This window comes from Cherax quadricarinatus, chromosome 4 (assembly GCF_038502225.1).
Source record: "Cherax quadricarinatus isolate ZL_2023a chromosome 4, ASM3850222v1, whole genome shotgun sequence".
Taxonomy (NCBI): Eukaryota; Metazoa; Arthropoda; class Malacostraca; order Decapoda; family Parastacidae; genus Cherax; species Cherax quadricarinatus.
In genome coordinates, this window is record NC_091295.1 from 36,827,451 (window position 1) to 36,838,963 (window position 11,513).

The 11,513-nt window shown below is 35.9% G+C and overlaps 2 protein-coding genes across 2 annotated transcripts in view; one reads left to right on the plus strand and one right to left on the minus strand.

Annotated features, from left to right (window-relative positions):
* LOC128684560 (uncharacterized) overlaps positions 1-6,505 on the plus strand; it is a 37,450-nt gene extending 30,945 nt beyond the window's left edge. Inside the window, exon 4 of the mRNA XM_053770820.2 lies at positions 3,495-6,505. Within this exon, the coding sequence (XP_053626795.2) occupies positions 3,495-3,650 (156 nt within the window). The 3' untranslated portion in view covers positions 3,651-6,505. The remainder of the gene's footprint in view (positions 1-3,494) is intronic.
* Positions 6,506-6,514: 9 nt separating this feature from the next.
* LOC138854176 (F-box/LRR-repeat protein 6-like) overlaps positions 6,515-11,513 on the minus strand; it is a 79,944-nt gene continuing 74,945 nt past the window's right edge. Inside the window, exon 7 of the transcript XR_011393396.1 lies at positions 6,515-6,635. The gene's annotated coding sequence lies outside the window, so the exon portion shown is untranslated. The remainder of the gene's footprint in view (positions 6,636-11,513) is intronic.

Consider the following 11,513-nt stretch of genomic DNA (forward strand, 5'->3'; position numbering starts at 1 on the left):
CACTAGGCCTGATGTGTGTGTGTTAGTTACCATTTTGTCCTAGGCACATGTCGATTAGACACTAGGCCTGATGTGTGTGTGTGTGTTACCATTTTGTCCTAGGCACATGTCGATTAGACACTAGGCCTGGTGTGTGTGTGTGTGTTTGTCTCCTTGCCTTCGTGCTCCAGCAACCAATGGGAAATGATGTCATATTGAATACAGGTGTAAATGTGTTTGGTCATTGCTTTATGTCCAGATTAATGGGCAAGGGGCAACTGGTGTAAGAGAAGGCTGATAGCTTCCCATATAGCATGCCTTCTTTTTCTTTCAAAAACTGTAATAGATATCACATTTCCATTTGAAAATTGGGTACTGTCAAGAGCAAGAAGGATGTATATATCATTTAAATTAAGGCAAGGAGTGCACTTACAAGATTGGTTATTGTGATCAATGGATTTGCAGATGTGATTCATTATGTCAAGTTTTAAAATGACACAAACAAAATTTCTGATGAAGATGGGTTATGGGTTAGCCATACATCATGCTTTCCTCCTTTAGGCTGCAAATCTCACATTCCTCACAATACAGGACACAAACAGAAATCTAGGATGATTCTAGGATGATTCAGGCAATGAGAATTTAACAGTCTGCAGAAGGGATCATCATGTAGGGCTGGTGCAGCCAGGGCAGTCTGCATGTTTTGTTGGATGGTTGAAGCATTAGCAAGTTTATTTCAAATAAAAAATAAAATAAATCAACCAGATTTTCTAGATGAAGGCAGTTAGATATAGCTCAGAAAGAGCATCCCATACTAAAAAAATATGTTTCTTGTCAAAAGTTTCCACTCCAGGGGCAGACACAACATTCAGGTGAGAAAAAAACAATGATAACATGTAGAGTACAATATACGAGTTTTCATGGAATGCATAACCTCCATGTCTTTTAGGCAGTGGGCCATGCAAGGATGGAGGGGAGGGTTGTGAGGAGGGGTGGTGGTTTCCTATCCAGTGTAGCCACATTCTTTTTTTCCAGTAGCCTGCTGGCAAGCAGTCGAGAAGTGAATTGAAAACACCAATTAATGGCATATCAAATCACCCTGCGTTTAAATCAGTGTTCTCCATATTACAAAAAAGGGAGGTAGTTTTACACTGAGAATAATTGTTATATACATTGGAAACTGCTAAACCAGTAAGGGTCATAGTACCACACAACAGAGGCAAAAAAATATAACAGAGGAAGCAGTAGAGTTGCTGAGGAGAACATCAGTAGAAGGAAAAGGACAGTTGTCACAGGTGATGCAGCAGAGTGAAGGTAGAGAATTTACATTAAGGGTATTATTGTCAGAGATGACTGTATTACAAGAGCAACAATTTCATCAGTATCAGCTGCAATAATAGCATCAGTGGTAAGTTTATCAGTGGCAAAAGTGTCAATGACAACTTCAACACTAGTGGCAATGGCAGTACAAAACAAAGTATGTCACAGTCCAAACAGGTCACTGGCTATAGGCCACAGTAAATTTTATAAATGGGGTTAAGATCCCAAGTATATTGAAAAAGCAAAGGAGTGGGGATATCTAAATTGATATAAGGAAAATGAAGTAAGCTTTGATTCCTTGTATCAAGATTTTCACCAGAAAAAATAAGAGCACAATAAGTACAAAAACACTTAGAATCCGAAGTTGGATTTCATTGTTTCCAACCCCAACCCACCACAAAATCCAATGGAGGAAGATGTCTGCACCAGGAGTCAAGAAAGTATATACTCTACAGCATACCCTCTTGTAAGACATGAGTTATGTTACAGAAAATGAAATGTAAATAGTATTATGTGAAGTGAAAACATATGGGAAAACTAGAGTTACATTCCAAACACCTCCAAATATGCCAAGCAACTTTTTTTTTTTTTTAATGTGCTCTACTCTGGTGTAACTTACTATATATATTCTGGTAAGGCTGTTTTTGTTGACATGGAAAAGTGTGGAGAGGGTTGATGTGTGCTAACTGGGCTGAGGTGAACTGGTGACTCTCTCAGACCATAAGCATGAACTGCCTTGAAGAGAATAAAAAAAATTCCACTTTCTTCAATACCATTCATAGACTCAGGCTTCTTCTTGGCACTTCCAGCATCACTAATATTTCTCTTGGATGTCATGCTTAATACATGTCCAGAGACAAAGATGAGGTGATTAAAGTATCCAAAATTGTTTGATAAACACAGTGCATGAGGTAGCCAACACTCCCAGAAGGCAACTGTATTTGGCAGTTTTGACAGGAAGCTGTCTCTCCACAAACACTCATTACCCATAGGACCAAATGCCCAACTTGGGACAGATGGCAAATATTCAGTAGTGCACAGAGTACCCAGATTTTTCACATAACTTTATGTTAAGGAAACCCATGGTGGATAACAGTGTATTAAAACTTTGCATGTTAGCAGATTCCTTCATGCTTTATAGCACAAAATATGAAGATTCTTACATGCTATAAAATTTTTTAGTTGCACTTTTTGAATCATGTTACAACAAAATCACACCATGTAAAATCATGTTCTAGAAGGGTTTACTGTACTTGAGGAATTTGTAGAGGGCCTTGAAGCACCCCGGTTTGATCCATCAATTTTGTTTAAAAAACACTAAGGAATAGATGACTGATTCAGATAGGTCAACATTAACCTACCATTCTGAAGAGTTGCCATGAATGGTAAACACATGGGAATTCTTTTAACCCCCACAGTCATAGTTTCACTTGTTTAGGAAGTAGTATTAGCTAGTGCAGTCCATGGTACTCATCAAGCTTTCAGTATTTCCACCATCATAAATGGCTGCACATGGAAGGAGGTAACTGTAAATGTTGGCAGTACTACAAAAGGAGGCTTAAATGCACGGTCAGAAGCATTCTGAATCACCTCCTGGTAAAATTCAAAATTTCCATCATTATTATTGGTTAGGAGCTATTTTCTGTGGTCCAATAATATAAATCTGGCTAGTATAGGTAAACCTTTGAGCAAATTCCATTAATATAGTTCTCTGGCACTTAGTGTACCATAAGGTTCACTTTCTTTCCCTCTTCCAATCACATCAAGAATCCTATGGTGGGGAAGCAAAAGTAAAGGAAAGGAAGGAAAATCCTCCACACTGGTTATGTAATCATTATTCACTACACATCTTAAGAAAGCTAAATACACTTCTTTTCAGAAAGAACTAAAAGCCATAAAGGAAATTAAAAAAAAAATACTTCTCCTACGCCAAATCCAAGGGAAAAACAACATCCAGTATTGGGCCCCTGCTTAGGCGAGACGGGACATACACAGACGACAGCCATGAAATGAGTGAAAGTCCCAATAAGACTCAGTGTTCAGCATGCTTTTACCCAGACTAAGGGTTGACAATCCAAGTAAATTCTTTATGAATGAGACCCAAAATCTGGTCATTTCAAAAATCTCTGATATTATCCTAACACCACAAAACTTTGAAAAAACAATAAATGACATCCCAATGCACTCTTCCCCAGGTCCAGACTCATGGAACTCTGTGTTTATCAAGAACTGCAAGAAGCCCCTGTCACATGGCTTCAGCATTCTATGGAGAGAGACAGCATGGACACAGGAGTCAGCCCACACTCACTAAAAACAACAGACATAGCCCCACTCTACAAAGGTGGCAGTAAAGCAATTGCAAAGAACCACAGACAGATAGCAGTAACATCCCATATATGTAATAAAAATCTTTGAAAGGGTTCTAAGTAGCAAGATCGCCAACCACCTAGATACCAGTTAATTACACAACCCAAGGCAACACAAGTTTAGAGCAGATTGCTCCTGCCTGTCCCAACTACTGGATCACTATGACAAGGTCCTGGATGCTATAGAGGATAAACAAAATGCAGATGTAGTATACACAGACTTTGCAAAAGCTTTCAACAAGTGCGACCATTGTGTAATAGCGCACAAAATGCGTTATAATGAATAACAGGAAAAGTTGGTAGATGGCTCTATAACTTCCTGACAAATAGAACACAGAGTAATAGTAAAAAGAGTAAAGTCCGAGGCAGCTACAGTGAAAAGCACAGTACAGCCTCTCCTCACTTAACGACGAAATTCCATTCCTGAGACGTCGTTAAACGAATTCGTCACTAAGTGAGGAGCATACTATAATGGTAGTGAGTTTGTGTCAGCCATCTTTGATATTGTTTTAATGTCACCTTTGCACCATTTATAACATTTCTGGTATATTTTTAAATGTTTATACAGCAGTTTACTGTATATTGAAATAAACAGAATAGAGGAAATTGGCTCTAATATACATTATGTATGAATACTGGTGAGAGAGCCCATGCTAAGTCCAAGGCGTCGGTAAACGAGTGCATCGTTAAGTGAGGAGAGGCTGTACCTGCTCCCATCCTATTCGTCATCCTCATAACTGACATAGAGATGTAAGCCATAGCTCCGTGTTTTCCTTTCCAGATGACACCTGAATTGCCATGACAGTGTCCTCCATCGAAGACACCACAAGACTCGAAGCGGACATCAACCGAATCTTCAAATGGGCCACTCAAAACAATATAAAGTTCAGTTAAGAGAAATTTTAACTACTCAGATATGGAAAACTTGAGAAAATTAAAACTGTATCAGGGTATACAACAAATTGTAACCATACAATAGAGCAAAAAAGTACATAATGTGAAGGACCTGGGAGTGATAATGTCAGAGGATCCACCTTCAAACACCACAACCCGCATCTGCTAGGAAAATATTATGGATAATGAGAACCTTCAAAACTAGGGACACCAAGCCCATGATGATTCTCTTCAAATCGCTTGTTCTCTCTAGGCTGGGATAATGCTGTACACTAACTGCCCCCTGCAAGGCAGGCAAAATTGCTGACCTGGAGAGTATACAAAAAACTTTCATGGCACACGTAAGTACAATAAGACACCTAAATTACTGGGAATGGTTGAAGTCTTTTCATTTGTATTCCCTGGAATGCAGGCGAGAGAGATACATGATAATATACACTTGGAAAATCCTAGGGGGGGTTAGTACCAAACTTGCACACGAAAATCACTCCATAAGAAAACAAAAGACTTGGCAGCAGATGCAACAGTCCCCCAATGAAAAAAGCAGGGGTGCCATGAGTACACTGAGAGATGACACAATTAGCATCAGGGGCCCAAGACTGTTCAACTGCCTCCCAGCATACATAAGGGGGATTACCAACAGACCCCTGACTGTACTCAAGAAGCCACTGGACAGGCACGTAACGTCAGCATCTGACCAGCTGGGCTGTGGTTCATACATCAGTTTGTGTGTAGCCAGCAGTAACAGCCTGACTGATCAGACCCCGATCCACCACAAGGCCTGGTCTTAGACCAAGCCACGGGGACGTTAACCTCCGAAACCCTCTCCACGTATCTTTTGGGGATCATACAGCACTGTACAAAAGATAAACATGACAACAGTCATATAAAACTTGACAATGGTTATACCAAAAAAATAATGATCATAAAAAAGGAATAGTAAAAATACTCATACAAATGACCAAACAAAGGTTTCAAACAAAAAGGTCAAACAAATAACAATGGTCACACAATAAAGAAATATAAATAAACACATCAGTCTTACACAAGCACAGCATACCCACAAGCTAAAACACGACACAGGTTAAGACCAACAAATAATCAAAACTATACAGGGGCAACTGAGTGAAAAATGATCTATAAAGCACAGGAAGCCCATCTCACAGATTAAAAGGAACATGTAAAAGACCTGGCTATAGCGATAATGTTATATAATCTATTATTTAGAAAACACAAAAAGACAAATTCCAGAAAAAATGATATGTTGTATGATGAGAATTTTCAAAAGAAAAATAATGCCAATAGTAATGTTATACAAATCACTTATATTCTCTTGCTTAGAATACTATTCATTGTTGATAGCCCCAGTCATGGCAGGATATCAAGTCTAGAAAAGGTACAGAGGTCATTAACTGCTTAAACAGACCTAATAAGGCTTTAAACTGCTGAAAATGTCTGAAAGTGCTTGGAATGTACTCAATGGAGAGAAAAAAGATGCCTGACAATATATATGAGGGTAAATCGAAAAGTCTTTGTGTACTTTATTTTTCCTGACAAAAATACAATTGCAGCCCTAATCTTGCCCCAGCACTTTCCATTTGTTCGGATTATATTTGGATAAGTGTCTCAATAGACTTGACGATTATGCTGAGAAGTAACCAATAAACAATATTAAACATGGATAAGTTGTATTTTTGCCAAGAAAAGATCATGGACACAAAGACTTATCAATCTGCCCTCATGCACAAAAGATACTGGAGGGCTTAGTTCCAAATCTACACACTGCCATAACATACTGGAGAGCAAAATATGGAAGTGTAAACTAGACCCATTGAAAAGTAGGGGTGCCATAGGCACAGTAAGAGAACATTGTCAACATCCATGATCCAAGACTATTCAACCTGCTACCAGCAAATATCATGAACAAGTGTAGAAATTCTGAAGGGGCAACTGGATTACTACTTACACCAAGTGCCAGATTGGTCAGGCTGTGATGGATATGTGAGCCAGTGGGCCACCAGCAGCAACAGCTTGCCTGAACAGGCAACCAACAGAAGAGCCTGGCCTCAGGCCAGGCTGAAAAAAAAAATAACTGGTCACAGGTACATACAGAATCCAATATTCATTCTAGATAAAAACATATTAATCAGTCAACAATGTAAATAGATCAGCCAAAAAATGGGTACCAGAGCAGTTAGTCCCACAAGACACTATCCACACTACAGAATCCAAAATTTCATTAAGATCAAAATCCATGAAGTGTTCAAAAAAAAAAGGCATCTGAATTGTGCATGGCCCATAAGGTGCAATCCCTAATACTGAATCCAAAATTAAATGTCAAAATCCACAAGTCAGTCATACTCAAGGTAAAGGGGCAGGATGAAAACCACTAAGCATGTTACTGGGGAACACCAAGATGTAGAGCACAGCTAGATTCCTCTTAAGAGGAATTGAGTAATATAAATTTACTTGTGCATTTTATAGCACTTAATTTTTTTTTTTCAACAAGTCGGCCGTCTCCCACTGAGGCAGGGTGACCCAAAAAGAAATAAAATCCCCAAAAAGAAAATACTTTCATCATCATTCAACACTTTCACCTCACTCACACATAATCACTGTTTTTGCAGAGGTGCTCAGAACACAACAGTTTAGAAGCATATACGTATAAGTGAATGGAGCACTTAAATATTCCTATTAATATTGATGATATCCAGATAATTAGAGGATAAGGATTATAGGAACACCATGAAGAACTATCCATACACTTTAATATTTCTTCTCTAATATATCTATCTAATATGATCATGTTCACAAGATGCTGAGTGGAAGGGGCTATTATTTTTTAATTATGTACTACTGACTTGATATAAAATATATTAGTAATAATGGCTTCTAAACCAGTGACCTAGATTTTAGGCAAAGATGTTTCTAATTAATCCCTGAAATCAAAACAAATATTATAAAAAAGGACAAATTGCAGCAGGTGATTATAAAATTACTACAGATGTCTGGAACTTCTAATATTTAAAGTTTCACCTTATTCCCTACGGGAAACCAATGAAAATTTGAATTTTTAAGCACTTGTTGAGAAGCGTCTTTGATTAAATTCCAGGTCTATTATATGTTAAATTATATTTTTTAAAAGTCAGTATATTTGTGCCTAAACCTTCCATCTCCTGTGAGCATGATCTATAAAACACAAGGGAACATTTATGTACAATGTTCTGTTTGGTATTAAATGCATAATATCAGATCTTCCATCATAACATCACTCTTAATTTCAAAATATGAAAATAAATGTATTAAAAATAACTAAGCAACAGGCAACTTGTGAACATTAACTTCAGCTGTATCATTTTTTAAAGACAACTAAATTTGATATTTCCCGCCTAGTTTTACATAAATAATTACATCACTAAAACAGAACATTAGTAAACCACTGCAGAACAAAATACAGAAATTCTGGAGACTAGTAATAGGTAGAATGTGCCTCTCAAAATTGCCACAAGGCTCACAACTTTGCAAGCATTACCATACAATTCCAATAAGATTTTTCTTATTTACTGGAAAACTAGCCTCGTGGGCACCATATGTAACCTGTGCCAAATTGCAGCTCACATTACAAGTTGTGCTATCTGTATTTGGGCGGTTGCATTATTTACACTGACGCTGTCTCCTTGACCCTACACTAAAATATATTGTGTGTAAATAAAGTAGGTTAGACTGATAACTCATACTGTTCTGCTAGTCAAGTAGTATTTGATTCACAAAAGACTCTCATCACTCTAGAAACCTCTGTGCAAGTAATTGGAGTGCCTTATAAATGAGCTATAAGACAGACCTTCCAGTTGTACAGCATGAGTTATCAGTCAATAAATCATATTCTTAGTTATTGCTTGAGTATCATTAATAATAACGGACAAATCACACATGAAATCTCAAGAGATCAGCTTGTATAAGAAAAACCTTTAGTGACTTTGTATTCAAGCAGTTACTAAGAATTATATGTAAAAAAGTAGGGAAGGTCTGAAAATAACATGTGAATACACACTGACCATGATCATGAATACATGACTTTACATAAAAATCTGGAACTCTTAAATCTCTATATACATTGATAATTTACATGCTTTTACAAAGCAAATGAGAGGCCATGAAAATGATAAGAGATCAGGAATACTTTTCTTGGGAAATGGATAAGAAACATTAAGAAATTAAAAAAATGAGTACAGTAAGAAACTATACAAAAAAAAAAAAAAAAACCTTATGATGGCTTACATCTAAGACAGTGAATAAGAAAACAGCTGAAATCTAACTTTGCATATAAAACACTTCTAAACTTTGCTAATATGAAAACCTTTTCAATTGGAAGAAACCAATTTTGAGTAGCAAGCATTATATTTTTTAAAAGGGATGGGGGGGGGGGGGTAGAATGGGTTTGGAAGTACTTCAGAAAAATCTTGGCAGTCATAGCAATCTGTACAACACTGTCTCATGGACATGACTTAACAATATCTCTGTATAATTGCAGTTGTGTGCCAATTATCCAGGTCAATTTTAAATTTGGCAGTATATGTATCCATCTCCAGTTTGTCATAAATCTTTTAATTTGAAAAGCCTCTTGCATGGCTCTCAATGACTTTCAGTTCAAACCAAAATCCTCCAAAGAACCCACTGAATTTTAAAATGTTTCTCTCAATTGTTTTATTTTTATGTCTTTGAAGTCCATGTTGCCTCCCTGATTTGTAAATCATGAGAGGTCCATGACAATAACAGTTAAATGTTTTCATGGTTCTTTATCTTGAGTAGATAAAAAAAAATTAGTGTCTTTAGAAATTTATTACAGGTAATAATTCTTTACTCATCTTTAACTAGTAGCCTAATTACATTATTCAAAAATTAATCTGTAGATAAACTTTAAAGACAGTGCATATAAAATACTCTTGGATGCTCTATTCTTATACATGCCAGTCCTTAACAAAGCTTCCTTCAACATAGATTTTGATGAATAGATGTAAATGTAGTTAAAATACATATGTAGGAACTCAATTGTAAATTCACAGAGTAACCAATCGTGATTTTATTGTCTCCTTGTGAAATACAAATTATGCCACAATTATCAACTTGCAATATAATAAGTGAGAGTTAAACCAATGTATGAAATTCTCCAATATGAATATTTACAGTACTGCTTGATTACTGAAGTTTAATTTGGAAATATGAGTTAGCTTCTGTGCATATATATGACTTGTTTAAATACTATTGCTTTATAATACTTCATTTTAAGGCAACACTATCTGAAGTCTCAAGAGAGTTTTAAGGAATATAAGATACAACTCAATGAGCACCAATTGTTGCTTGAACAAACATTTTATTTATTTTTTTATTTTTTAATAAATTTACCATGAAAAATAATTATGGTTAAGGTATACCAGGTTATTTCTTTATGTGAACTGAGCATATTTATTTTTGGTAAATCTTCATTATGAAAATCTGAAGTCAAAAGTATAGCATTCACAGGTTTATTTCTGGATAACTGGCACTTTGCAGTACTATTGTAACATTATACAGCACTGCCAAAATACAATTATAATTAAAATTAACATTATATAATGTAATCTCAACACTTTAAAAACAAATAAGATGTAAACTTAATGTTTCATTCTCTGCAATGTACAATAAATAATTATCATCTATTCCCATCTTTGAGCTCTATAATTAACCACATAAAATCAAAGTTGGTAATCTATCAATAGACTTTCATTCTACTTGATTTGGACATATGAGCAAGTACTCCTAGATTAAACGATTCCTTTCCCTCCTATCTCGTTGAGAATGCCTTGGAAAAAGATAAAATAAATACTTTGACAGTAAATACATATAATAAAAATATGTTGTTAACTCTGCATCTTATTTCTAGATAAGTAAGAGCTATCTATATATATATACCCAAAAATACTATCCAGTATACTTTAATTTATTACAATTTACCCAGTGTTAAAAAATGGGTATGCCAAGTCTTTATATTTAATTAATAAGTTGAAGTTTAAACAAATCATAACAATCTGGTTAACAATGAGACTGGTACAATATGCATACTGAGAGAAAATTGCATTATTCATAAAGAGAAGAAATACAAATGGTCCTTCGAGGCTTATATCACAAGAGGTCTGACTATTTGCACCACTGAAAAACTAAACTTTACAGTACTAAAAATGGAAAATAATGTGTCATGCTTTTGTTCAACAATCACTCAACACTTTAAATGGCAGTCATGAGAGCTTTATAAATTGAAATTTTACTATAACAATTAACTTTTAAATTGTATTGTTCTTATTTCGCAGAGACAGAGTTTGTCCATTTCATATTTTAAACATTAGCATTTGTTTTTTGGGAATAAATTTAAATTTACATATTCATAATTTATAAACCAATGAAAAATGTCTACCACTTTGGGGCACCAACCTATATACATACACTGACCATTCATGAACAATCTAAGTATTAAATCCAAATTCTCATCTGAGAAGCACTATTTTCATCAGAAGCAAGGGAGTGCAGTATAACTTTCAACAAGTAACACACTCTTGCCTCAATAATGTATATACGTAGTTATTTATACTGTGTGGATTTTTTTTCCAAAATGTTATACTGGAGTAAGTGACTTTCTTTGTTTAGCAATACCTGTTCAGTGTTGTCTTGCTTATAACATGAAAAGAATGTAAGTAGAGGTAGATGTAAGTAGGGTAGGTGCTTGCATGTATGTGTGTGGCATATGTGTATGTGTGTGCATGTGCTGTGTTGTATGCATACGTATGCATGTGTGGGTGGCATAAGTACATGTGTGGTGTGTGTGTGTGACGTGTGTGTATGTGGTATGCATGCATGTATGGCATGCGTGTGTTTGGCAAGCATGCGTGTGTTTGGCAAGCATGCTTGCCAAACACACGCATG